Raw genomic sequence first — 27,618 nt, forward strand, 5'->3', positions numbered from 1 at the left:
ATGGGTCCAGAGATCTCCACATTCATTGCTCTGCTAGATTTATATCAAGCTGACAGCTCAGGGGGCGTGTCTGTTCTGCTGCAGCTCAGGGGGCGTGTCTGTTCTGCTGCAGCTCAGGGGGCGTGTCTGTTCTGCTGCAGCTCATGGGGCGTGTCTCAGCTCTCCCTATCACAGCTCAGGGGGGCGTGTCTCTGCTCTGCCTATCACAGCTCAGGAGGCGTGTCTGTTCTGCTGCAGCTCAGGGGGCGTGTCTGTTCTGCTGCAGCTCATGGGGCGTGTCTCAGCTCTCCCTATCACAGCTCAGGGGGGCGTGTCTCAGCTCTGCCTATCACAGCTCAGGAGGCCGTTGAAGGATGAAATTGAGCATGTGCGGCCGTCTCAGTGAGCTGGACATGTAACTCAGGATCAGTACAGGATAAGTAATGTAATGTATGTACACAGTGACTGCACCAGCAGAATAGTGAGTGCAGCTCTGGAGTATAATACAGGATGTAACTCAGGATCAGTACAGGATAAGTAATGTAATGTACGTACACAGTGACTGCACCAGCAGAATAGTGAGTGCAGCTCTGGAGTATAATACAGGATGTAACTCAGGATCAGTACAGGATAAGTAATGTAATGTACGTACACAGTGACTGCACCAGCAGAATAGTGAGTGCAGCTCTGGAGTATAATACAGGATGTAACTCAGGATCAGTACAGGATAAGTAATGTAATGTACGTACACAGTGACTGCACCAGCAGAATAGTGAGTGCAGCTCTGGAGTATAATACAGGAGGTAACTCAGGATCATTGTAGTGTAGGTAATGTAATATATTTACAAACTTATTGTGCAGAAAATAGATGTAGAGGTACAATTGGCTTACAAAGTACTTGTCAACACTTCCAAGTTTTGTGGTGCTGCCCCACAAACTGGACCACAAAAGAGGCATGGATTGTGCTAATTTTGAAGGGGCAGTTTTCTGTTATTTTGTGAGCTTTCTTGGGAAAATGAGATGGGGCTTCAAATGTTAGTAGGTATGACCTTCAGAATGACCATAGGGGGATGAGGCATTCCACCAGAGAGGGGAGCTGGGTGTTCCGCCACAGGGAGGCACTAAACCTTCCTCCAGAGAGGGGCATTGGGTGTTAGAGAGGGGCACTGGGCATTCCGACACTATGCATTCCACCAGAGAGGGGCACTGGGCACTCCACAAAAGAGCGGCACTGGGCATTTCACCAGAAAAGGGCACTGGGCAACCCACCAAAGAGGGGCACTGGGCAACCCCCCAAAGAGGGGCACTGTGCATTCCACCATAGAGAGGCGTTTGGTGTTCTACCACAAAAGGTGTATTGGGCATTTGATCAGAGAGGGGGACTGGGTGTTCCACCAGAGAGGGGCACTGGGATCTCCAACAGAGAATGGCACTGGGCATTCCACAAAAGAGAGGCACTGGGCATTCCACCAGAGAAGGGCACTGGGTATTTTACCAGAGAGGGGCATATGGTGTTCCATCAGGGAAGTGTACTGGACGTTCCACCAGAGAGTGGCCGTGGATATTCGACCAAAGAGGGGCACTGGGCATTCCACCAGAGAAGGGCACTAGGCTGTCCATCAGAGAGGGTACTGGACATTCCACTATAGTGGGGCACTAGGAGTTCCACTAAAGAGGGGCACTAGGCATTCCACCAGAGAGGGGACTGAACATTCCACTATAGTGAGGCACTGGTAGTTCCACTGAAGAGGCATTCCAACAAGAAATAGCACTGGGCATTCCACCAGAGGGGCACTGGGGATTTTATCATAGAGGGACATTGGGTGCTCCATCAGGGAGGGGCACTGGGCATTCGACCAAAAACGAGCACTGGGCACTCCACCAAAGAAGGGCACTAGGATGTCCATCACGGAAGGGTAATGGGGATTCCGCTATCGTGGGGCACTGGGCATTCCACCAGAGAGGGGCACTGGACATTTCACCAGAGAGGGTCACTGTGCATTCCACCAGGGGCACTGGGTGTTCCACTAAGAAGGGGCACGAGGCATTCCACCAGATAGGGACACTGGGTGTTCCACCAGAGAGGGGCACTGGGTGTTCAACTAGATAGGGACACTGGACATTTCACCAGAGAGGGTCACTGTGCCTTCCACCAGGGGCACTGGGTGTTCCAACAAGGAGGGGCATGAGGCATTCCAGCAGAGAGGGGTACTAGGCATTCCTCCAGATAGAGACACTGGGCGTTCCACCAGAGAGAGACACTAGACGTTCTGGTTTTGAGATGACAGAAAACTTTAATTTGTTGAGAACGTGTAATTAGTTGTTGGTATTTTCAGAGGAAAGTCCATGTGGTTCTCATCCAGTCTGTGTCTCTCTGTCTCCAGGCTGTTCTCAAGTGGTTAGAAGTCCCCGGAAGAGATGCCACAAGTGTGAGCGCTTTCAAGGTCGACGTTATCTCTATTTATTTAAAAAAGTCACCAAATACTGTGAGCTGATTAACGATTGAGCAGGAGGAAGGAGAAAGCGACAACACTTTTCTCAAGGAGTTCTCTGTACAACAGTAAGAGTCAGAGAAGATTCTGTCTAATGTGGTAGACAAAGAAACCAGGAGCCTCATCGCTAAAGACCACCCAAATTGGGGTCACCCCACTCACAGCTCCTGTGATGACTGACCAGGAAAAACCAGGAACCAGCTGCAGAATGACCTTGGGTAGGATTTTGTGAAAGAATATTCGATGGTTCCTTCCATGTTCTCCTACCTTAGAGTCCATTTTAGAAGTACCCCCATAACAACAGCTTATGTGCCTCCACTAACTGAACCATAAGTGATTGCAGACAGACCCTCATAACCAAGCTCCGCTAAACAGTGCCAACTTTGTTTCATTAATTTTGTTTGCCTGTACATACCACTAGGGGGAGCTAACTGTGTACATATGTATACAGATCCTACTGAAGTCAATGAAAGCCACATAAATACATCTGCAATGCATCTCGCTCCACCTGGTGGCTCCTGCCAGCAATCTCATGTAGAAAACGTAACCTGCTCTTTCGAGACTAGAGGAGACTAGTCCATATGTATGATACATGCCGGTCCCATCTCCAGAATGGGGGTCACCCAACCTGGTGACGTATCCACAGCATCCAGAATGAATGGAGAGGTGGCCACTCATGCCAATGGCTTTCTCCATACATACTACTGGAAACAGCTGGGCATCCTTATATTTTCCACCACAGCAGGTGGGATATGGGCCAGGGACCACCATTCTGGAGATAGCTGCAGGTCCCTGAGGTGGGACCAGCATATATTAGACACTTATGATATAACCTGAGGATATCTTCATAAAAGATGTCACCTGATGTAATTGTCATTGTTATGGGGGACCAGAAGAATCCAAATATGCCTGTTCCTGCTTGTCGTAAAAGAACAAAACTGTGGCAAAGATGGTGAGCTCTGTGGACTGGGGGGCACTGGAGGGGGACGCCGGAGGGGGGAACTTCCTACCATCCAAGTGCACTCATTTCTGCTATATAGTACCAAAAATTCTGTACTGATTAGACTGATTTGTGGAGGGGGGCACCAAACAAAATCTTTGTCCCAAGCCAAGGTAGGGGGGCCATGCTGTGAGTACGATGGGGGGGGGGGGGGGGGGGGTACTATTCCGGGAAGGAGGGAGTCCTTACTGTAACTATTTGTTGAAAGAAGACCAAGACAGCTGGAGAAAGAGGGGGCTGCTGTGATTACTAGGGAGGGGGACAGGGTACTGGGGGGGGTGGGGGGGGGGCTATTGTGACTTTGGTGGGAAAAAAAAGGTAGTAGCATATACTGGGAGAATTGGGGAGGTCCTGCCATGACAGTAGGGAGAAGGCACTGTTAGGCCTCTTCCACACGGGCGTTGCGGGAACATTGTAATGCGTTTTGCACTCGCGTGAGAAAAATCATGCGTGTTTGGTAACCAAACCCGAACTTCTTCACAGAAGTTCGGGCTTGGGATCGGTGTTCTGTAGATTGAATTATTTTCCCTTATAACATGGTTATAAGGGAAAATAATAGCATTCTGAAAACAGAAATGAATGGGGTTGCGTGAAAATCGCAAGCATCTGCAAGCAAGTGCGGATGCGGTGCGATTTTCACGCACGGTTGGAGACCCGATCATTATTATTTTCCCTTATAACATGGTTATAAGGGAAAATAATAGCATTCTGAATACAGAATGCATAGTACAATAGTGCTGGAGGGGTTAATTAAAAAAATAAATAAATGTAACTCACCTTAGTCCACTTGATTGCGGAGCTCGGCTTCTCTTCTGTCTCCTTCTTTGCTGTGTGCAGGAAAAGGACCTGTGGTGACGTCACTCCGGTCATCACATGGTCCATCACATGATCCATCACCATGGTAAAAGATCATGTGATGGACCATGTGATGACCGGAGTGACGTCACCACAGGTCCTGTTTCTGCAATCAGCAAAGAAGGAGACAGAAGGAGATGCCGGGCTCCGCGATCAAGTGGACTAAGGTGAGTTACATTTTTTTTTTTTCAACCCCTCCAGCCCTATTGTACTATGCATTCTGTATTAAGAATGCTATTATTTTCCCTTATAACCATGTTATAAGGGAAAATAATAATGATCGGGTCTCCAACCGTGCGTGAAAATCGCACCGCATCCGCACTTGCTTGCGGATGCTTGCGATTTTTATGCAAAACCATTTGTTTCAATAGGTCCGCAAAAAAAAATGGAAGTTACTCCGTGTGTATTCCGTTTCCGTATGTCCGTTCCACAAAAAAGTAGAACATGTCCTATTATTGTCCGCATTACGGACAAGGATAGGACTGTTCTATTAGGGGCCAGCTGTTCCGTTCCGCAAAATACGGAATGCACACGGACGTCATCTGTATTTTTTGCGGATCAGTGTTTTGTGGACCGCAAAATACATACGGTCGGGTGCATGAGGCCTAATACTCTCCTCAGAGGGGATACTACGGTTATTACCGTAAGGACACGGGACAATGCTGTGAATTGGCCTACTTCACACGACCATGATGACATCTGTGACAAGACAGTCAGTGATTCATCCGTGAAGGATCCGTGTTTGATCCGCGTGCCCGTTTTTTGCCCTACGTGCCTCATCCCTATTCCACAGACGTTGCTAGGCCAAAATTTCGTTTTCAGAGAATCTCCTACCTATGGTCCGTGAATATCACCGTCCAAACACGGGAGGCATCCGTGTTGCGTCTGTAGTTTTCCTGGACCTATGGTCTATAATGTGCGTGACGCATCCGTAATCATGGACAAAATAGGACATGCCTCCGTGGCGTCACCATGGAACCACTGCTGTGTGAATACAGACATTACAGTCCATGGAGACCACAGACAGCGCACATATCCGTGATTCACTGCTATAGGAGGCCTTACTGCTGGGGGTAAAGAGGACACTGTATTGACTGCTCATGAGGGATCTGCTGCGGTTGCTATGTGTTCAAATGCACCTGTAACATTGCGGGGGGTAATGACTGTTTTGGGGTCACTGTGTAAATTCAGTAAATGCCCTGACTCGTTACAGAGGCTCAATTTGATGTTGTAGCTGCAGCATTTCCACTGGTCACCGGAAGGTGTCGCTATGCAGCCGTATTTCCCCTGTTCCAACAACAGATGTCGCTGTCGCATGAGCTCTAACCAACTTATACTCCTTTAACGCCGCAGTGACATTTTCCAGTAGCCACCGCGTGGTGTCGCTGCGGAGCGCTCCGGTGGCCCTGTGACGTCAGCGCGGAGTAATAAGTTGATGTATTGTGTCAGTCTGTGTGCGGCCGGGCTGCTGTCAGTGATGTCACGGTGATTGACGTCCTGTAGGTGTTGATGTCATGGACCAGGCCTTGCGGGAGTTCGCAGCCCACCTAGGGGTGTGTGAGGAGGCCCCGGGCAACCAGCTGGCCGGGAACGATTGGGATTTCCTGGACATCGATATGGAGGATATCGACCTGCGCTCTCTGCCCACGTCCGTCATCTGCTGCAACCTGGAGGTCGGGGTCTTCTATGACGGCCGCTGCAGGGTGAGTGCAGGCCTGAGTTCTGGGGGAGGGGAGGACAGTGTGCTGAGGGGGGCCCTCTGCTACATCCCATATGCTGGGGGCCCTCTGGAGCATCCTGTATGTTGGGGGGGCCCTCTGGAGCATCCTGTATGTTGGGGGGCCCTCTGGAGCATCCTGTATGTTGGGGGGGCCCTCTGGAGCATCCTGTATGTTGGGGGGGCCCTCTGGAGCATCCTGTATGTTGGAGGGGGCCCTCTGGAGCATCCTGTATGTTGGAGGGGGCCCTCTGGAGCATCCTGTATGTTGGAGGGGGCCCTCTGGAGCATCCTGTATGTTGGAGGGGGCCCTCTGGAGCATCCTGTATGTTGGAGGGGGCCCTCTGGAGCATCCTGTATGTTGGGGGGGGGGGCCCTCTGGAGCATCCGGTATGTTGGGGGGCCCTCTGGAGCATCCTGTATGTTGGAGGGGGCCCTCTGGAGCATCCTGTATGTTGGAGGGGGCCCTCTGGAGCATCCTGTATGTTGGAGGGGGGGGCCCTCTGGAGCATCCTGTATGTTGGAGGGGGGGCCCTCTGGAGCATCCTGTATGTTGGGGGGGGCCCTCTGGAGCATCCTGTATGTTGGAGGGGGGGGCCCTCTGGAGCATCCTGTATGTTGGGGGGGGGCCCTCTGGAGCATCCTGTATGTTGGGGGGGGGCCCTCTGGAGCATCCTGTATGTTGGAGGGGGGGCCCTCTGGAGCATCCTGTATGTTGGAGGGGGGGCCCTCTGGAGCATCCTGTATGTTGGAGGGGGGGCCCTCTGGAGCATCATGTATGTTGGAGGGGGGGCCCTCTGGAGCATCATGTATGTTGGAGGGGGGGCCCTCTGGAGCATCATGTATGTTGGAGGGGGGGCCCTCTGGAGCATCATGTATGTTGGAGGGGGGGCCCTCTGGAGCATCATGTATGTTGGAGGGGGGGCCCTCTGGAGCATCCTGTATGTTGGAGGGGGGGCCCTCTGGAGCATCCTGTATGTTGGAGGGGGGGCCCTCTGGAGCATCCTGTATGTTGGAGGGGGGGCCCTCTGGAGCATCCTGTATGTTGGAGGGGGGGGCCCTCTGGAGCATCCTGATCCTGTATGTTGGAGGGGGGGGCCCTCTGGAGCATCCTGTATGTTGGAGGGGGGGCCCTCTGGAGCATCCTGTATGTTGGAGGGGGGGCCCTCTGGAGCATCCTGTATGTTGGGGGGGCCCTCTGGAGCATCCTGTATGTTGGGGGGGCCCTCGCACCTGCACATGCACCTCTCCAGCCAATGGCGTCACTGGTGATGTGGCCACAAGTCACTGCTGAAGCCAGTCATTTCCAGAAAACCCCCTTTAAAGTGGACCCCTGACCTCGCCTGTCATGTCTGTTCAGTTCTGCAGCGTCTTTTCTTAGAACTTTGCGTCGCGTAAAACTAACGTAAAATGCACCAAAATTAGGCGTCTTTCTAATGATCTGTTTTATAAAGCAAATGCGTCAACCAGAACGATCCGCCGAAGAGCAGCGAGCCCAAGGCAGTGCGCGCAAGAACGTATAAGGCCCCTGGCAGACGAGCTTGAGCGGATTAGGTCCGGATGCGTTGCGGACGCGTTCAGTGAAAAATGTGCGATTTTGCAAGCAAGTTCATTCAGTTTTGTCTGCGATCGCGTTCAGTTGTTCAGTTTTTATTGCGCCGGTGCAATGCGATTTAATGCGTCTTGCACGTGCGTGATAAAAAACTGAAGGTATACGAGCAACCATCCGTGAAAAACGCATCCCATCCGCGCTTGCTTGCGATTTCCACGCATCCCCATTCATTTCTATGGGGCCTGCGTTGCGTGAAAAACGCAGAATATAGAACACGCTGCTATTATCACGCAACATACAAGTGATGCGTGAAAACCAACGCTCATGTGCACAGACACATTGAAACGAATAGGTCCGGATTCAGTGCGGGCACAATGCGTTCGCATGACGCATTGCACCCGCGCGGAGTACTCACTCGTGTGAAAGGGGCCTAACAGTTGTAAATCTGCCGCATGCGCCGTATTTTCGCTATAATGGCGACTTTTCTACTGGATGTGGTTAGGCGGGGCTACAATCTATCTTAGGGCTCATTCACATGACCATAGGGTCGCCGTGCCTGTGCAGCAGACCGCAAATAGCGGTCCACAATACATGGGCACCGGCCGCGCGATCTCCGTTATTGCTGTGTGGAATCATTGACTTGAATAGGTCCGCGATCCACAAAATACTGCAAAAGATAGGACAGCGAGTGTTCCCGCGGGCTTCCGATCCGTGCCTCTGCACCGCAAAAAGATAGGACATGTCCTATCTTTTGGCGTATTTTTCGGACCCATTCAAGTCAATGGGTCTTCACAACAGCACGGAGTGCACACGACCAGTGCCTGTATATTAATGGTCTGCAACATGGACGCCAGGCCCGTACGGTCGTGTGAATGAGCCCCTAGTATAATTTATGCCAGAATTGGAGATCTGGTATCGGCTGGTTTAAATTTTTGGCTTTTGGGGTCTTCTTTTTATTGTTGCTTTCTACTTACCTTGGGCTAAAATTCATTTTTCTAATTGCCCGTTTCAGCAGTTTTTCCTCTACAGCTTTCAGTTTCACTGCATCCGCAGACTGTTCCCTCTCAGTGAATCCGTCAGAGAGCCGCTCTGATGGCTCCGTCTGTAGCCCTGACAGCTCCTAAACACTCATTTTGACTAAACTGATAAAAATGTAGCTTGATGAGGGTTTATGAGCTGTCGGGGCACTAGAGATAAGAGCTACAGATGGAGCCGTCAGAGCAGCTCTCTGACGGATTTACTGAGAAGGAGAAGGAACAGTGAAACTGAAACTTCAGAAGACAAACTTTTTATATTTTTGTTTAAAGAAAAGACAAATTGGAAAAGTGATTTTTAGCTCTACGCAGTAAATATACTGAGTTCCTGATCGCCGTACGGTAGAATTAACTTCTTGACTTTGCTGCGGCCGCTAGTTACACGAGACCATGGTAGTCCGGCGCATGCCAAACTGTATTGATCCATAATTGTGTAATCCATAATGAATCCAGGTTCGGTTAGACCTCAGATCAGACTTACCTCTCCCGGTCTGGACGGCGCCGTCAGCGGAGATGGTCACCACAGTATTCACTTCAGTGGGAGCAGCGCCGCCGTACATGACGGATAGAGCTGGGTAGTTCTGGTGCCAACTTCTGGCCTGTAGGACCCCCACCAATCAGGTGTTGATGGCCTATCCTGAGGATAGGTGATCAATCTAAAATTCCTGAAATACCCCTTTAAGAATGGATAAGAGAAGACTGGGCCTGACCGAGTAGAAGGTCGGTGGTGGAAGCCACTGTGAGAATGGATGGTATGTGGGGCGCCCGGTGACCAGAGCAGACGCTGGATAATGAACTCTTGTCCTCGCGGTCTTTGTCTGATCGTAGTTACATCACTTGGTTGGAAAAAGACTTAGGCTGGGTTCACACCTGAGCGTTTTACAGCGCGTTCCTACGCTCCTGTAAAACGCTCAACAGGCAAAAACCAATGTTTCCCTATGGGTATTGTTCTCACCTGAGCGTTTTACAGCGGGTACGAACGCGCTGTAAAACGCCCTACGCCCCAAGAAGTACAGGAGCTTCTTTGGGGCGTATTGTCGCGCGTAAGTCATTGTAGTCAATAGCAAGAACGCGCGTTTCCAAAATACAAAAACGCCCCAAAATACGCCCGATAAAAACGCCTGTAAACAGCGCATATCGAATACGCTCAGGTCTGAACCCAGCCTTAGGAACGTCAAGACCAACCATTAGTCCTGCCGTGTGGATCCAAAGGAAAGCAAAACCCCTATAAAGCAGATGCCAGTTTCTACAAATTACAGGGGTTCTCCCATGATTGATGAAAAAAATGAAACTCGGACATCATATAGGACATGACAACATGGATCCAGAGATCTCCACATTCATTGCTCTGCTAGATTTATATCGAGCTGGCAGCTTGGGGGTCGTGCCCTTTCTGCTGCAGCTCTCTCCCTATCACAGCTCAGGAGACGTGTCCTTTCTGCTGCAGCTCTCTCCCTATCACAGCTCAGGAGGCGTGTCCTTTCTGCTGCAGCTCTCAAATATCGACTGCGGGTGCCGGCCGTATCACATACCCAGCACTCGGTCTCAATGACTGGAAGCGGCAATCCCGCGAACCGAGGCAATTTACCCCTCAAATGCAGCACCTGAGGGGTTAATTGGCTCAGCAGGATCCCTGTCATTGAGGCTGAGTGCCAGCTGTGTGATATATTTGTATTATGGGGTTAATTACATTCATTGGTGGCTCAGTGCGCCCCCCCATACACCAGTATTTATAAATTTTATAATCATTGGTGGCAGTGGCCACAGGGTCCCCTTTCCTCTTCATTGGTGGTGCAGTGGCAGCTTCTGATCGGAGCCCCAGCAGTGAAATCTCAGGGCTCCGATCGGTTACCATGGCAGCCAGGACGCTACTAAAGCCACCCATGGCTGCCATGGTAATCTCCCTGCTGCCGTGTTCACAAAGCACAGGGACAATGTGAAGTCCTATGCACCCTAATAGATCCCTATTAGGGTGCATAGGACAAGGGATGAAAATATCCCAGGTTCTAGCCCCATAAGGGGGCTAATAAGTATTAAATAAAAAGTAAAATAACAAACAAAAAAAAACCACACCAAAACATAAAAATTTTAAATCTCCCCCTTTCCCAATTTACATTTTTTTTTTATAAACAATAAAAAAAAATTAAATTGGGTATCTCCACGTCCGAAAAAGTCCAAACTATTAAAGTATTGAAAAATATCTCTTATGTGGTGAACGCCGTAACAGAAAAAAAAAATGCCAAAAAACACCCGATTCTCCATTTTTTTTTTTTTTTGTCTCCATCTCCCCTAAAAAATAGTATAGGACTGTTCTATTATGGGCCACACGTTCCATAAATTGCAGAATGCACACTTTTTTTGGGCATTTAATTTTTCTTTTGCGTGGTATCGAGTATTGCATTACTTTTTTATGTGCCATGAATCCCATGAATCAAAATTTTGGTATTGTGACAACCCTAGTCACGGGGGTATAAGTCCTTTAGGTCACAAAGAAATTGCATCTAGTGGCTGTAAACCCCCCATTGCCAGGAGACCGGCGCTGGATAACAGTCGCTGCACTCTGGGGGCTGCTGCACAGAGAGGCCAGGGCTGAGAACAGTCGCTGCACTCTGGGGGCTGCTGCACAGAGAGGCCGGGGCTGAGAACAGTCGCTGCACTTTGGGGGCTGCTGCACAGACAGGCCGGGGCTGAGAACAGCCGCTGTACTCTGGGGGCTGCTGCACAGACAGGCCGGGGCTGAGAACAGTCGCTGCACTCTGGGGGCTGCTGCACATACAGGCCGGGGCTGAGAACAGTCGCTGCACTCTGGGGGCTGCTGCACAGACAGGCCGGGGCTGAGAACAGTCGCTGTACTCTGGGGGCTGCTGTATAGACAGGCCGGGGCTGAGAACAGTCGCTGTACTCTGGGGGCTGCTGCACAGAGAGGCCGGGGCTGAGAACAGTCGCTGCACTCTGGGGGCCGCTGCACAGAGAGGCCGGGGCTGCTGCACAGACAGGCTGGGGATGAGAACAGTCGCTGCACTCTGGGGGCCGCTGCACAGAGAGGCCGGGGCTGAGAACAGTCGCTGCACTCTGGGGGCTGCTGCACAGACAGGCCGGGCTGAGAACAGTCGCTGCACTCTGGGGGCCGCTGCACAGAGAGGCCGGGGCTGAGAACAGTCGCTGCACTCTGGGGGCCGCTGCACAGAGAGGCCGGGGCTGCTGCACAGACAGGCTGGGGATGAGAACAGTCGCTGCACTCTGGGGGCCGCTGCACAGAGAGGCCGGGGCTGAGAACAGTCGCTGCACTCTGGGGGCTGCTGCACAGACAGGCCGGGCTGAGAACAGTCGCTGCACTCTGGGGGCTGCTGCACAGACAGGCCGGGGCTGAGAACAGTCGCTGCACTCTGGGGGCTGCTGCACAGACAGGCCGGGGCTGAGAACAGTCGCTGCACTCTGGGGGCTGCTGCACAGACAGGCCGGGGCTGAGAACAGTCGCTGCACTCTGGGGGCTGCTGCACAGACAGGCCGGGGCTGAGAACAGTCGCTGCACTCTGGGGGCTGCTGCACAGACGGGCCGGGGCTGAGAACAGTCGCTGCACTCTGGGGGCCGCTGCACAGACAGGCTGGGGATGAGAACAGTCGCTGCACTCTGGGGGCCGCTGCACAGAGAGGCCGGGGCTGAGAACAGTCGCTGCACTCTGGGGGCTGCTGCACAGACAGGCCGGGCTGAGAACAGTCGCTGTACTCTGGGGGCTGCTGCACAGACAGGCCAGAGCTGAGAACAGTCTCTGCGCTCTGGGGGCCGCTGCACAGAGAGGCCGGGGCTGAGAACAGTCGCTGCACTCTGGGGGCCGCTGCACAGAGAGGCCGGGGCTACTGCACAGACAGGCTGGGCTGAGAACAGTCGCTGCACTCTGGGGGCTGCAGTAATATGGCTGTAGTGTGTAGGGACTAAGACCCATATGGTAAGTGCCTGTCTTTAGTAAATGACCCCCAATGTTTTATTTGACTGAAAGGCATCTTTATGATGCCAAGGTGCCCTTCCTGACAATGTGCACCTATGATGGGCACACTCTGAACCACCCACTTATTGGGGTTTTCCGCTAGGATGTCCCATTTTCTGTGGGAGTGGTGAAGATGGCTGATCGCTGCTTTCTCCAGCACTCCCATAGAGAATGAATGGAGCAGCAGGGGGCACAGCCGCTCCATCAGATTTGGGGGGAACGGTGACCCCGTTCTTGGTGGGCAACTAAGAGAGATTACTGCATTGGGGCATCAAGGAGACATTATAATGTATGGGGGCAACAAGGAAACACGAGTACATGTTTTATTTAATAATTTTGATATGGCCCAACCCTAGCTGGTGGCAGTTAAAGATTTCAACTGAGCATGTGTGACCACCTCGGTGAGATGGACAAAAGAAAAAATAAGTAAAAGAACAAACAGCAGGTGGCGCTATACAAATACAACTCGGTGGCTGTAGTACATTTTTAATTACATGCAATTACAAACATTTTCAGATCCAGGTGCTGGTTTGAAATTTAATATTGTTTGTGGCACAAGCAAAATCCCTTCCCGACTCCAAATCTGCCAATCAGAATAAATCTCTGGATCAACGTCCCACCTACAGAAATCTAGTGCCCACGACCCGCCATATTTTTACATTAAAGAAAGGCACCCAGACCCTTCTCGAGCTGTGAGTTAGCCATTACAGCCTCCAGGCTCAGTCTCACTGCTCTTACAGTAAAGAATCCTCCTCCATGATGATGGTAAAAACCTTCTCGCCTCTAGATGTAGAGGACACGCCCTTGTCGTGGTTACAGGCCTAGATATAAAAACATCACCACTAGAAGGATCTCTCTACTGTTCGAATATTTGTACCTTGTAATTAGATCTCCCCGGGTTTGATAACCTGGTCCTACAATCCGTCCATTCCCTTAATTACCTTGGTCGCCCTCCTCTGCACCCGCATTAGTTCAGCTCCAGTATGTCCCCCTTGTATACCCTTGCCCAAACATGTGCACCATGTTGTGGGCATCCCTGCCTCTTTTGATGCATGGCGCTTTTGGCAGCAGCTGCCTGGCATTGATCATTAAAGTTCAGTTTACTGTCCATCGCAACTCCCTTGTCACAATCTGACCAAGCAGGTGGCGCTCTCTCGAAATGCGCTACCTAATGAAGGCCACGCCATAATTTTGCAGTAGCACGCCATCCAGCGCCTTCTCCGGTCTCTTGGCGCCCTGTATACCATCCAGTTTCTCTTCCAGTGATTTTCATGATGGCTTCGGCACTACCGAACAGGACCGACTCCCTCTTCAGAGGAACACGAGGAGCTGGGGAGGTCTTCTCACGTATAGGTTTATTAATGGTTTCCCCGTCCTAGCAGGGACAGGGTCGGGACGTTCTACCATGTCGGAGCCCCACAAGCTCCTTTTTCAGTCGAGTAGAAGGGATTTCGGGATGTTTTTTGCTCTTCGTTTGTACCTAGCGCACCCTCTCCTCCCTAATCTATCATTTATATCTCCGGCCCGGAGCCGTCTCGCTCTGGCGTATTCCCTTACGGGTATAGATTTTACTGCTTGGATCGGATGACAGCCGTTCGCCTCTAGGATGGCGTTAACTCATGTGGTTTCCTATGGAGAGAAGTTACTTTGCTGGTGCCGATTTCACAACTTGGTTGAAGACCAGGGGGGAGGGGGGGTTTATCACTTTTCACAGCAAAAAAAAAAAATACCGGCCAAGTTTATGTGGGTGTGGTCTCACGGGGGCGTGGCTCATCTCGGGGGTGTTATTTTACACCTATAGTAAAAAAAATAAAAAATCTTGTCGTTTTTAGAATTAAGCCAAAAATGCTTCCTCGACCTGATGTGTGACCAGATGTAATGAGGTCTTATGGAGAAACAAATCACGACAAAGCCGTGAAAAATCCCTCCCCTCCTCCTATTTCATGGCTGTTCCTGAACTGTGCAGCCCTATGCAGGAGCCAAGTTTGCCCTATGGCAACAGTGAGATAAAAACATCTGTTCTGACGGAAACCTTCTCCATCTGTCAGAAATCTATGGGATCGTCCTCTCTGGTGATGGTCGCCATTACTGCAGCACATGACCGGTATCGTTACAGAAACGCTCGGCAGGTTTTACGATGAAGATACAGTATGGACGGGAGAACCGTGTAACATGGTGCCACTTATTTGGCACTATGATCCAGATGCTGGTAAATGTCTAGGTTTTGATGTCCAAGGCCTTATTAGGTGCAGAGGGGTGATTAGATGGGCAAGTGTTCAGGTACAGCCGCATGGCCACGTCAAGACTTTGACACGACTGCACCTTGTGGTCGGACCCTTCATCTTCTTCAAAAAAGACACCATATGTGACAATCGGGGAAGCTAGTATTCTTCGACTGGTGGGGGGATTGATAACATGCACTGAAGTCCATGTTATTCTTTATTCATATCTTAAATATGGCACCTAAATGCTGCATCACTAGCTCTGGCGCCCAAACAGTCCATTGAAGGAGTGTAAGTGCGGCGGGAAAAGGGAGCAGCAAAGTATAAAGGGGTATGGCCTGCTGAAAGGGGACGCAGAGCAGAAAACCGAGAACGCAGGCTGTATTAGTCTGAAAGGGGAAGAATGGAGATTTGGGAGGCTCACCTGTGGAGAGACAGGGGTCCTTGTTGTGACAGACGTCGGGGGCCACTTCCTCCGTTATGATCAGTGGAGCAGCGCCCACGCTTATCTCCATTGAGAATAGGAAAGGCATTTTGGAGTGGGCCCTCACACAAGTAAAGGCACCTACACACTGAGGCTCGCGGCTGGTTGGGGGTCATTAGAAATCTCCAGGTCCTGATCAGGCAATTAGGGCCCATTCTATGGTATCGCAAATCGCACCAAATTTATCAAACTTTGTGCAACTTTTGGTAAATTTGGCGCAGGTGACGGCATGGCAGACTACTTCTCATGTTAAAGGGGTTCTCCTATTTAGACTGCTTATGCCCTATCCACAGAATAAGGGCTCATGCACACGACCGTTGTAGTTTTGCGGTCCGTTTTTAACGGATCCGTTGTTCAGAAATTTGCGGTCCTGAATGCACGTGCGAATTCCACAGCCAGATCCAGACCCATTCAGGCCTCTTCCACATTTCGGTGTCAGTTAGACATCCGTGAAAAAAAAAAAACTTACGTGTTTCATCCATGAAGGATCCATGGTTGGTCCATCAGTCTGTCAACCATAATTCACTAATATGCCGGTGCCTGCATATCGCGTACCCGCTGTTTGCGGGCCGCAATACGGAAACTGCCGGGCAACGGCCGCGTGCATGAGCCCTTAAAGCGACTCCCCCTTTAAGTTTCCTCCATGTGTTCTAGATTTCACCCCTGTCATTGGTATCCTCATATTACCGCTGAGAGGCAGAGCGGACACTAGAGGGCGCCATGTGAGCATGTTACTGTGTCAGCTTGCTGCTTTGGCTCCAAATGTTGTTGCACTGTAGGTATAAGTGCAGTAGGGGGCGCTGTCTGCCGGATTCATTGTATTTTTCCCATAGACCTGTAGAGGGTGTGATATCTGTCTGTTAGCTCAGTGATGACTGGGGACTTTGTGTGTTTGCAGAGTTTAAAAGCAATGTAAGACCTTAATCTGTCCAGAGGGAACATGTAATAAACGCTGTGACATGAGACCTATTTTTATGTTCTTAAATATTTGGACCTGCCCGCCCATAACTTTGCCCCGTAGATTTGCGGCTTTTTCTCAGCATGGCGCAGTGCACGTCAATGTGACGGGGAAACACGAGGCAGGAATAAGAAAGCTGTCTTCCATGTGGGGCATCCTATGGCAGCATGTTCCTTTAGCCCTGGCTATGATGAGCGGGCGCACGCGCAGGATCCTCTATCCGCCTCAGCAGTATTCGCACTCGGCTATTATATATCGAAATAAATTGAAAAAATCCACAATTATAAAAACATTCCTGTAATCCGGAATCCTTTATCATAGACATACTGGAATATTGGAAATTCTGAGTTGTCAGACATTACAATACACTCACCTGACTGTGCCTTTAAAGGGGTTGTCCGGGTTCAGACCTAAACCCGGACATACCCTTATTTTCACCCAGGCAGCGCCCCCCTGAGGCTAGCATCGGAGCATCTCCTGCTCTCGATGCGCTCCCTTGCCCTGCGCTAGATCGTGCAGGGCACAGGCTCTTTTGTGTTCAATATCACACTTTTTTTCTGTTAAATAAATAAATATATATATTTATTTATTTAACAGAAAAAATGGCCATCAGTTCTTCCTACCCCCATACTGCGCAGGCGCATAGATTGGATGGATGTTCTGTAGTTAGCCGCGCTTGTGCACGGGCAGTAATTTTTCCCTACTCTAAGGCTGGTGAGGCTCTCCGGTGCATGCACAGTGTCCCGGTGTCCAGCTGAACTCTGCTGTGAGATTTCCCTAAACCGCCGTTTTGCGCATGCGCAGATCGGCACAACTCTGGCACGCCTCCCCACGTCATTTCCGGTGCGACCGGAAGTTACGAGGTAGGGAAATCTCACGAAGTAGGATAATGTAACGTTACACCGGCTCTGATGTGTGGGCTTTAGCTCTGCCCTAGCCACTTTACTGGCTAGGGCAGCGCTAAATCCCGCCCATCAGTGCCGGTGACGTCACCGGGCTTCCTGGCAGCCCCATGGAGAGCCCCGGTACATCACCGGATCTCTAAAAAATGCCTTTGCCCTGCGCGATTTAGCGCAGGGCAAAGGAGAGCATCGGAGCATGAATTGCTCTGATGCTCCTGTCAGGGGGCCTGCCTGGGGGAAAATGAAGGGATGTCCGGGTTCAGCTCTGAACCCGGACAACCCCTTTAAAGCTTAAAGGGCTTGTCCAGGATTTTACTATTGATTGGCTATCCTCATCATAGGTCATCATTATCTGATCGATGGGGGTTCAACACCCCACACCCCCACCTGTTTCGTGATGTCTCTGGACGCCAGAAATGCACACATCCATGGTGTAGTGCAGCATTTATTTCAAGCAGCGCTGCAGTAACCAGTTCTGTCCACTGCACAACAGATGGAGCTGTGTAGTTCACTATTGGCAGGTGTACGGGGTGTCCGACCACAGCTGATCAGATATTGAGGGTGTCTGTAAGCCGCAAGCTTCTCTCTACCCACTGACAACACATGCACACTCGGCTTAGATTGCCTGTATATGGAGAGGTTGGGAGGAAGAGATATTCCTGTACATGGAGAGGTTGGGAGGAGATGTCCCTGTACATGGTGAGGTCGGGAGGAGGAGATGCCCCTGTACATGGTGAGGTCGGGAGGAGGAGATGCCCCTGTATATGGGCAGGTCGGGAGGACGAGATGCCCCTGTATATGGGCAGGTCGGGAGGACGAGATGCCCCTGTATATGGGCAGGTCGGGAGGACGAGATGCCCCTGTATATGGGCAGGTCGGGAGGACGAGATGCCCCTGTATATGGGCAGGTCGGGAGGACGAGATGCCCCTGTATATGGGCAGGTCGGGAGAAGGAGATGTCCCTGTATATGAGCAGGTCGGGAGGAGGAGATGTCCCTGTATATGGGCAGGTCGGGGGGAGGAGATGCCCCTGTATATGGGCAGGTCGGGGGGAGGAGATGCCCCTGTATATGGGCAGGTCGGGGGGAGGAGATGCCCCTGTATATGGGCAGGTCGGGGGGAGGAGATGCCCCTGTATATGGGCAGGTCGGGGGGAGGAGATGCCCCTGTATATGGGCAGGTCGGGGGGAGGAGATGCCCCTGTATATGGGCAGGTCGGGGGGAGCAGATGCCCCTGTATATGGGCAGGTCGGGGGGAGGAGATGCCCCTGTATATGGGCAGGTCGGGGGGAGGAGATGCCCCTGTATATGGGCAGGTCGGGGGGAGGAGATGCCCCTGTATATGGGCAGGTCGGGGGGAGGAGATGCCCCTGTATATGGGCAGGTCGGGGGGAGGAGATGCCCCTGTATATGGGCAGGTCGGGGGGAGGAGATGCCCCTGTATATGGGCAGGTCGGGGGGAGGAGATGCCCCTGTATATGGGCAGGTCGGGGGGAGGAGATGCCCCTGTATATGGGCAGGTCGGGGGGAGGAGATGCCTCTGTATATGGGCAGGTCGGGGGGAGGAGATGCCGGCCGACCAGTCTATAAGTTGACCTGCATAGGTTCTTGTTCCAATGTGTGCACATGGATTGACATTAAAATGGGAGTGAGCAGAAGATGGCCATGCGTATATGGCGGCATTAATTAAAGCACTGTACCATGGCAATGAACCATGGACAGCAGGGTCAACTACTTCTGGATAACCCTGACACGGGAAGGGCTTGCCTAACACTGCAGGTGCGGCCCCTTTAAACGATTGCGGAGCAGAGCGTGCGCCACAGTGCGAGAAGATCTGACACAAAATATCCCTAATAGTTGAGAATAAATATTTCCTGCATTAAATATTAAGGAACTTAAAGGGGTCCTCTCACTTCAGCAAGTGGCATTTAACATGTAGACAAAGTTAATACAAGGCACTTACTAATGTATTGTGATTCTCCATATTGCTTCCTTTGCTGGCTGGATTTATTTTTCTATAACATTATACACTGCTTGTTTCCATGGTTACAGACCACCCTGCAATCCATCAGCGGTGGTCGTGCTTGCACACTATAGGAAAAAGTGTCAGCCTCTCTGGTAGCCGGGACCATGGGAGAGCACATAGGCTGGTGCTTTTTCCTATAGTGTGCAAGCACGACCACCACTGATGGATTGCAGGGTGGTCTGTAACCATGGAAACGAGCAGTGTATAATGTGACAGCAAAGGAAGCAATATGGACAATCACAATACATTAGTAAGTGGCTTGTAATAACTTTCTCTACATGATAAATGCCACTAACCGAAGTGAGACAACCCCTTTAATGGCTTCTTGTCCTCTAGCCACTTCCTCTTCTTTTTCAATAAATCGCACGCTGGCTGTTTTAACTCTCGCTTGTCTGATTCTAGATTATTGGATGGTCATAGAAAAGTATGAAAAATGTAAGGTGCGCCTACATATTAGACGAACGTTGGCCGAACCTGCTGATCATGATGTGTATGGTGGTGTCTCGAGTCCTCCCCCCCCAGGGAAAGAAAGGTCGGGCATGTTGAATTTCCAGTGTGCTCGATCCTTTGTTTGTTATGAGAAGTATCTGTCAGCAGCGTGTTCCCTTCTCCCTATTGAGAATGCATGCTTGGCCAGAATGAGCGTGTACAGAAGGAGGGGGAATTTTTGTGTAAAAATTGTGGGTGTCATTTATGAACATTTTTACACCCGTTTTTTTGCGACTTTTTACATGCCCTTTGCAAGGCAAACTTACTGGGGGAGATTTATCAATCTGGTGTAAAATAGAACTGGCTCAGTTCCCTTAGCAACCAATCAGATTCCACCCTTCATTTTTCACAGCTCCATTGGAAAATGAAAGGAGGAATCTGATTGGTTGCCATGGGTGACTGAGCCAGTTCTACTTTACACCAGCTTGATAAATCTCCCCCACTATCTTATATGCCTGAAAACAGGGGTAAAAGAGGCCTAAAAAACGACTCCAATCAGACGCCTTGTCATAAATTAGGCGAATCCTCCGCCAGCACAGGGAGGTGTAATAAGCCGGTCTTTGTAAATGACCCCCAGCGTGCTAAAATTGGCGACTTTTATACGGCATGAAAATGGCAAAAATCTAATTATGCAATGAGAGATCGAGAGGTATTAGCTGTCAGCCGCATAAAGAGTACGGCCATCTTAAAGGGGTTGTCCTGTGACAAGCGCTTATCTCCTATCCACAGGACAGCGAAGTGTCTGATCGGCGGCGGTTTGACTCCTGGCACCCCCACGGTCACTACAATGGGGACCCTGGCGGTCTCCAGCAGTCCCATAGATTTGTGACTAGGGAAAAAGTGTCATAGGACAACCCCTTTAAGGATATGTGACCAGTTCAGCCTCTGATTGGCTGTAGCAGTCACATGGGACCACGTCTAGAGAGCCACGGAAGTGCCAGCCAGGGGAGATGGATCTAGTGTGTTTTTTTTTTTTTCTTTGTGGCTGGCCCGAGCCGCGGACATGTTTGCGCACTCATACAGATGTTTCCTGTCTCTGCCTTTAATACCGCATGACATGTGACGTGATCATGTGACCTCTTTGTCAGCGCTTCCTTGCAGATGTCATTTTTGCTGACTTATAAACCCTCGCTCCTCTCTATAATTATAATATCTGTGATTCAGCCTGTAGCACCACTTCTTACGGTACTTACCCACTAGCATTTTTGTTTTCCGGTATTGAGTTCCGTCCTAGGGGCTCAATACTGGGGAAAAAACTGCTCAGTTTTAGGGTCCATTCACACATCCGTGTGTGTTTTGCGGATCCGCAAAACACGGACAGCGGCAATGTGCGTTCCGCATTTTGCGGCCCGCACATTGCCGGCACTAAGAGAATATGCCTATTCCTTTTCGCGGACAAGAATAGGACATGTTCTATTTTTTTTCAGGATCGGAATTGCGGACCCCGAAGTGCGGGTCCGCAATTCCGGATCGGGGCCACACGTCGTGCAGCCCTATAGAAATGTATGGGTCTGCAATTCCGCTCCGCAAAATGCGGAATGGAATTGCGGGTGTGTGAATGGAGCCTTATCCTAATGCATTCTGAATGGAGAGCATTCCGTTCAGAATGCATCAGTTCAGTCCCTTTTACGTTTTTTGGACGACGAAAATACCGCAGCATGCTGCAGTTTTATCTCCGGCCAAAAATCCTGAACACTTGCCGGAATGTCGGATCCGGCATTTATTTACATTGAAGTGTATTAGTGCCGGATCCGACATTAAGTGTTCCGGCAAAACGGATCCGGCTTTTCGGCATGCGCAGACCTTTAAAAAAGCAAAATAAAATTAATACCGGATCCGTTTTTCCGGATGACACCCGAGAGACTGATCCGGTATTTCAATGCATTTGTCAGACGGTTCCGCATCCCGATCCGTCTGACAAATGCCATCAGTTTGCGCCTGGATTGCCGGATCCGGCGGCCAGTTTCGGCGACTGAACTGCCTGCCTGAATCCTCTGCCGCAATGTGAAAGTACCCTTAGCTGGACCGTCCAGTCCTGTGTAAAGGAAAGCTCTGCGTGTTTCAGTTTCTCACCATTTTCAAGTTCGCTGCTTGCTGTCAGTGAATTGAGTCATCATTGTTTGCATATATTCAGCCCGTCTGTGCTTTTTGTCATTCCTCGTGTGGCTGTTGCATGGGATGGGACTGATGGATTCTCTGCCATAGTGATCTTGGTCACTCGGCAGAATAGTCGCTGACTGCAGCTTTGATCCGGCATGAAATTGACTTCATTGAGAGATGTGCGAGAAAAGACGCCACCCAACCAGAGTTGTTGTTCCGCGCATGCGCCACCTGCGCCGCTCACCTCTTTCATCATACTTTTCTACGGTCCCGATTTTGTCAGGACAGTCTGGGGAACTGGACCACAAAAGGGGACACCTTTATGCAAACGCCACCTAAAAAAGGGGCATTGCTGCTGGTTTGAGGCCTTTCAAGCCAGGGCTTAAAGGGGTGTTCCAGAATTTTTTTATTGATGTTCTATCCTGATCAGCAGGTGTCCATCACCCCTCACCACGCCAATGAACTGATTCAACATAGCCGCAGTGCCAGAAGTCAGTGACGGAAATTCTGAAACTCCATCCGTTGTAATGACTGAGTCGATTACTGCAGCATTCACTTCTGCGCTGCAGTTACCAGCTCTGCGCAGTGCATAATGGACGGAGCTGTGTAGATCCGGCTCCAACCGACAGAGCTGGAGCTACTGCAGAATCGCTGATCGGCAGGGGTGCGGGTTGTCGGACCCTTACAGATCAGATAAAGATAGCCTATCCTGAGGATAGCCCATCAATTGCAAAATCCTGGAATACCTCTTTAAGTGTTGCAGTTTTGGCCTTGCAAATTTTCCCAAGCATATGCAGTGACACCCGTAGGATTACTGCAAAGGGTTAATGTAATGCTACAGAGTTAAGTGTTGAGATTTGTTATTAAAGCACTTATATTCCATTATGCACCATGTATCCCAAATGGTTTTCTATGGGCAACAAATAGGTAACACCGGAAGCTTTGGTCCAGTTTTCCTGGGTGATGGGCTGGTCCCTCCCCCTGGACTGGAAATACAGTAAGGTACCGCATGTTTATGGCAATAAGACTTTACTGCTGTGCAAAGGGTATATTGCTCTGGCATCGACCATACTTTGAAATGGACTGGCCACCTATCTGCACCCCGCAGAAAGAGTTAAAGGGGTTATCCAACCCCTATAATGATCCCCCTAATGCCCGGGCCCATCATACTGGTCATACTTACCCCGGCACCCGCGTTGCTTCTGATTCTCCCCCCCCCCCCCCCCCACCACGGCCGCTGCTCCAGACGGGGACTAGCATCGTGGGTGACGCTAGGGAGGTTTGTCTCTGTCATGGCCTGCTATTGGCTGAACCCCCCAGCACCACAACCCAAACAACCCCCCCCCCCCCCCCCCCCCCTCCTCGTCGCCGAATGTTTTGATCCGAGCGACTGGGAGATGCAGTGGCGAACGCGCAGGGATCAGAAGCGACGCAGGTGCCAGGGAGCGGCAAAACTGCCGGAAAACTGAATTGCAGGCCTAAGGTTTTTTGGGAGGATTGCAAAGTGAACTTAGAGAGAGACTCAGGGAGGACTACTACCATCATCATGGTCTCTGCTTATACACGGCTATTTGGACAAGTCACTGTGCCACCGTGAGGACTACAACCACCCTCGTTGCCACCACTCCCGCTCTCAGGGGGGGCGGCGCTCAGCGCATATATTCTACATTCTGAGGAGTTCCCTTAGGCCATTCTGATTTCCATCCGCAAAACACATTTGGTCGTCCTATGGCGTCTGACGTCGGCAACTACGCATTCTGTGACCGCCGTCCTCACCCGGTGTATGCGCTCATGTCAGTGACGCGTTATCTTGCTATTTCGGAGAATTGGCTTGGCCTCTTTTTAAAGGGGTTGTCTTCGCAATCGCAGCAGTAGCCGTTCTTTCTTAACCCCTCGGTGATGTCCATATACCCTAATATAATGCCTGTGTGGAGAGGGGTTGTCCTGGACAGTGACGCCGCGTGATCTCCGCAGGAGCTGGTGAATGAGTGTTGTCACTCGCGGCCAGTGATGCCTGTTGCTAGGCAACATCCTTAGCTAATTCAGGGGCTGTCTAGTAAGCTCGCTGCTTGTAAAAATGATGGCGTCTGAAGGCCTTTACCAGGGTTTTCCCTTTTTAATTGGACTGATCTGCAGAATGTCAGCTGTTTTGACATTTTAATTTCTATTTTCCAGGTTCTGTCCATTTAAAACGTCACCGGGTTTATTCTTCCATTAATACTATTGGAAAATGCGGCGCGCTGTTAATTTATAGCCTATACGTGGAAACAAGGTCGCGTCTGATTCCATTACTTAATAATTCCTAGCCTCTTCTCGCCGGTTTAATGATGGAAATCTCTCGTATGATTTGTAGTGTTCATTTATAGGGCAACATCTGCTTCTGGGAAAGCTGGGTGATAGTCAGTATGGCTGCAGTCAGGGTTGTCACTCAGCTTTTCCTGGATCCTGAATGACACATACCCTAGTTATGCCAGGATACATCCATGCCGGTTCCCTTGTGTGTACACACCATCGCCCGCAGGTACCCGGGTCTGCAGCCCGGTCTGGATAGGACGGTTCAGACTAGGCCTCGGGTGTCACAGGCTGAAACCTCCAGTCACTCGGCGTCTGACGTCTTGTGCAGGATGGCATCCATGTTGTTTTTTTAGGAGCAGCTACATCCTATAATATATGGCAAGTTGTGGGCTATCATAATTTAAAGTCTGCATACACCTACTCGATGCATCCACAGCTTCTGCTGTTTGGTGTCTGCAGCTTGTGTCTCCATGGTAACAGACTACAAACATACCCTTTGTAGTCTGATCCTTCAGGCATACTCTCCTGCATTTGTCTCCTGCTTTCAGTAACTTAAAGGGGTTGTGTAGTGATTTCTATTGATGACCTATTCTCCAAATAGGTCATCGATATCTGATTGACGGCACCCCCACCGATCAGCGGCGCTCCATGCGAGCGCTGCTTCCTGTTCATCACACTGCTTGTTGTCTCCTGTGGAGCGACGTGTAGTGTCATTCAAGTACTTGTAATTACACTGCACCTCCGAGACGACTGGCAGTGTAATGAAGAGGACGTGATGGAGCGACACCTCCTCTGCAAACAGCAGATTGGTGCCAGGTGACGGACCCCCACAGATCAGATATTGATGACCTATCCTGAGGCTGGGTCATCAATACGAACAGGCTGCACAACCCCTTTAAAGGGCATCTGTCAGCAGTTTTGTACCTATGACACTGGCTGACCTGTTACATGTGCGCTTGGCAGCTGAAGACATCAGTGTTGGTCCCATGTTCACATGTGCCCGCATTCCTGAGAAAAATGATGTTTTAATATATGCAAATGAGCCTCTGGGAGCAACGGGGGCGTTGCCGTTACACCTAGAGGCTCTGCTTTCTCTGCAGCTGCTGCGTCCTCGGCATTTTTATTGACGGGTCCAGGTGTGATGACCTTTTCACTGCCTGGCCCTGTGAATCAAATTTCAGGGCGTGTGTCAGTTGCAGAGAGAGCTTAGCTTCTAGGTGTAACGGCAACGCCCCCGTTGCTCCTAGATGCTCATTTGCATATATTAAACCACCATTTTTCTCAGCAAGGCGGGCACATATGAACATGGGACCAACACAGATGCCTTTAGCTGCCAAGTGCACATGGAACAGGTCAGCCAGTGTCCTAGGTCATAGGGACAAATCTGCTGACAGATGCCCTTTAAAGAGGAGCTGTCACCTGTGTCAGGTGAGATGACAGGTCCTCTATATAGGGGTTGTCTCACCTCGATGATTGTGGTATATCACTAGGATGCAGTTCAGATAGGTGCAAGTCCCACCTCCGAGACCCGCACCTCTCTCTAGAACAGAGCTGCACGGATGCCCTCCATTGATTTCTATGAGCGTGCTAAAAATAGCCGAGTTGCGTGCTCAGCTATCTTCAGAAGTTCTATAGAAATGAATGGAGAACACACTGCGCAAGCGCAGCCACCGCTCCGTTCACGGCTATCATTGGCGCTCTGCTATTTTTGGAGCTCCCATGGAAATGAATGGAGGGCGGATGCGCATGCACGGTGCACTCTTCTTCACTTTGGGAGCTCAGTTTTAGAGATACTAATGGGACCCGCCCCTATCAGACATTGGTGGCATATCCTAGTGATAGGTGAGACAACCCCTTTAATTGGCTTCTTATGAATTTGCCCCTATTGTGTAGGAGAAGGAGGTGATTAAACTATGAGTCTCTTCTACGTCACTTATTTTCATCCCGATGACCAAAATGGATCAGACCCCCCCCCCCCCCACCCCCCAAAACACTTTCTCCAGCAGTCCACACTGCGCATGCGTCTGTATGTAGGGGACAGGTTTGGAGCAGATGTGTGGAGCGCTGATTACAGCCGTCGTTTTCCCATGGACGTGGCCTATCATTAGCGAGCTCCTCAGGGCTGGGTACGGTGGAGACATCTCACTTTGATGGCATCCTCTGAATGTATATTTAGCAGGGTCTCACTTTTGAAGCGAAGATTAGACAGCTCTCTCTAAATTTACACCAGGCAGCACATCAGTCCGCACTAACCAGAAAATCAAAGACATGTTTATGGCTTTAGGGCAGAGGCGCGTTCTCCATCAGCACCTGGTGCCGAGCTCCGTCCTACGAGATGGCGGTGTATGAGTATCTGGGTATATAAATGCTGTGTGACAACCAACAATGGCGGCCGTTATAGTCTCCTGGGTCAACACACGGGAAATGGCTGGAAATGCCCGCTCAGCCAGTCACAGGCTGAGATGGGTCACTTCTGGCCAAGGATTGGTAGAACAACCATTTCCTGTCTGTTCTACCAGGATCGGGAAGTGGAGAGCAGGAGGCACCAGAGCAGAGTTGGAAGAGCAGAGCGGCGACAAGGAATCGGGGAGGGTGGGCTTGGTTTATTTTTTTATTTTTAACCCATTTGGGTCCCTTTTTTAAAGGCTCTTTCCATCTCATCCTGGATGGCTGTGAGGCATTACAATGTTATGGCAGTACAACTGATCTGCTGAAAGTAGGTGTTGCCCGTAAGTCCTTTGAGAACAAATGGACCTCATAGACGAGGATCCCTCGCTCCATATTCTCCTCGAGCCGTGGTGTAAAAGCAGAAAGGTGCTAAATTTGGCCTTGTGTTTAAGGGGGTTAACCAACTTTGGGATTTTTTTTTTTAAAAACACACCTGCACCAAAAAACGTATTCACCTGCTCACCTGTTTTGGCTTCCGCAGTTTCCTGTAAACATCCAGACAGCTGAGTCACATGCAGCACAGCAGCCAATGACGTGTCCCCAAGTGGCACCTGACCCAGCAATGACGTCACCGCTGAGGCTAGTCATTGGTTGCAGTGATCCCATCCGTCCTTTAAGTTTACAGGATGAGGACCAGAAGACCATTGAAAGGAGCTGGAATGTAGTGTCGATGAGCAGGTGAATGGGTTTTTGACAACTAGACAACTTGTTTGTTTTTTCCTGATGCCTGCCTCTGCCAGGGAAAGAGGCCTACACCTGCTCCCAACCTGGGTGCTGGCTCTTCAAGCCCATGATCTTTTTATTTCTTCCCTGGCATGGGCGCGGTCACCTGCTCCGCTTAAGCCAGTGGTTGGATGCAATGGAGGCAGGCTCCAGGCATTTAAAAAAAAATGTATTTATTCCCAGACCACCCATTTAAGGGAAATTAAACTTCCTCCATCGATATTGGTTGATCAATGGGGGTTTGTCAAGAGTCAAATTGGCTATTGGTAGAGGACGGGTTGTTTTCCTGAGAATACCCACATGATGGAGGGATTCAAGAACCTGGCACCCTTGTTCCTGGAATCGGTGGAGAACCT

At 50.5% G+C, this 27,618-nt stretch overlaps 1 protein-coding gene across 1 annotated transcript in view; it reads left to right on the top strand.

The window, feature by feature from the left end:
- The first annotated feature begins 5,740 nt into the window (after nucleotides 1–5,740).
- RCAN1 (regulator of calcineurin 1) overlaps nucleotides 5,741–27,618 on the top strand; it is a 100,721-nt gene continuing 78,843 nt past the window's right edge. The window contains exon 1 of the mRNA XM_040423133.1: nucleotides 5,741–6,029. Coding sequence (XP_040279067.1) covers nucleotides 5,841–6,029 — 189 coding nt within the window. The 5' untranslated portion in view covers nucleotides 5,741–5,840. The remainder of the gene's footprint in view (nucleotides 6,030–27,618) is intronic.

Source organism: Bufo bufo, chromosome 3 (genome assembly GCF_905171765.1).
Source record: "Bufo bufo chromosome 3, aBufBuf1.1, whole genome shotgun sequence".
Classification (NCBI taxonomy): domain Eukaryota; kingdom Metazoa; phylum Chordata; class Amphibia; order Anura; family Bufonidae; genus Bufo; species Bufo bufo.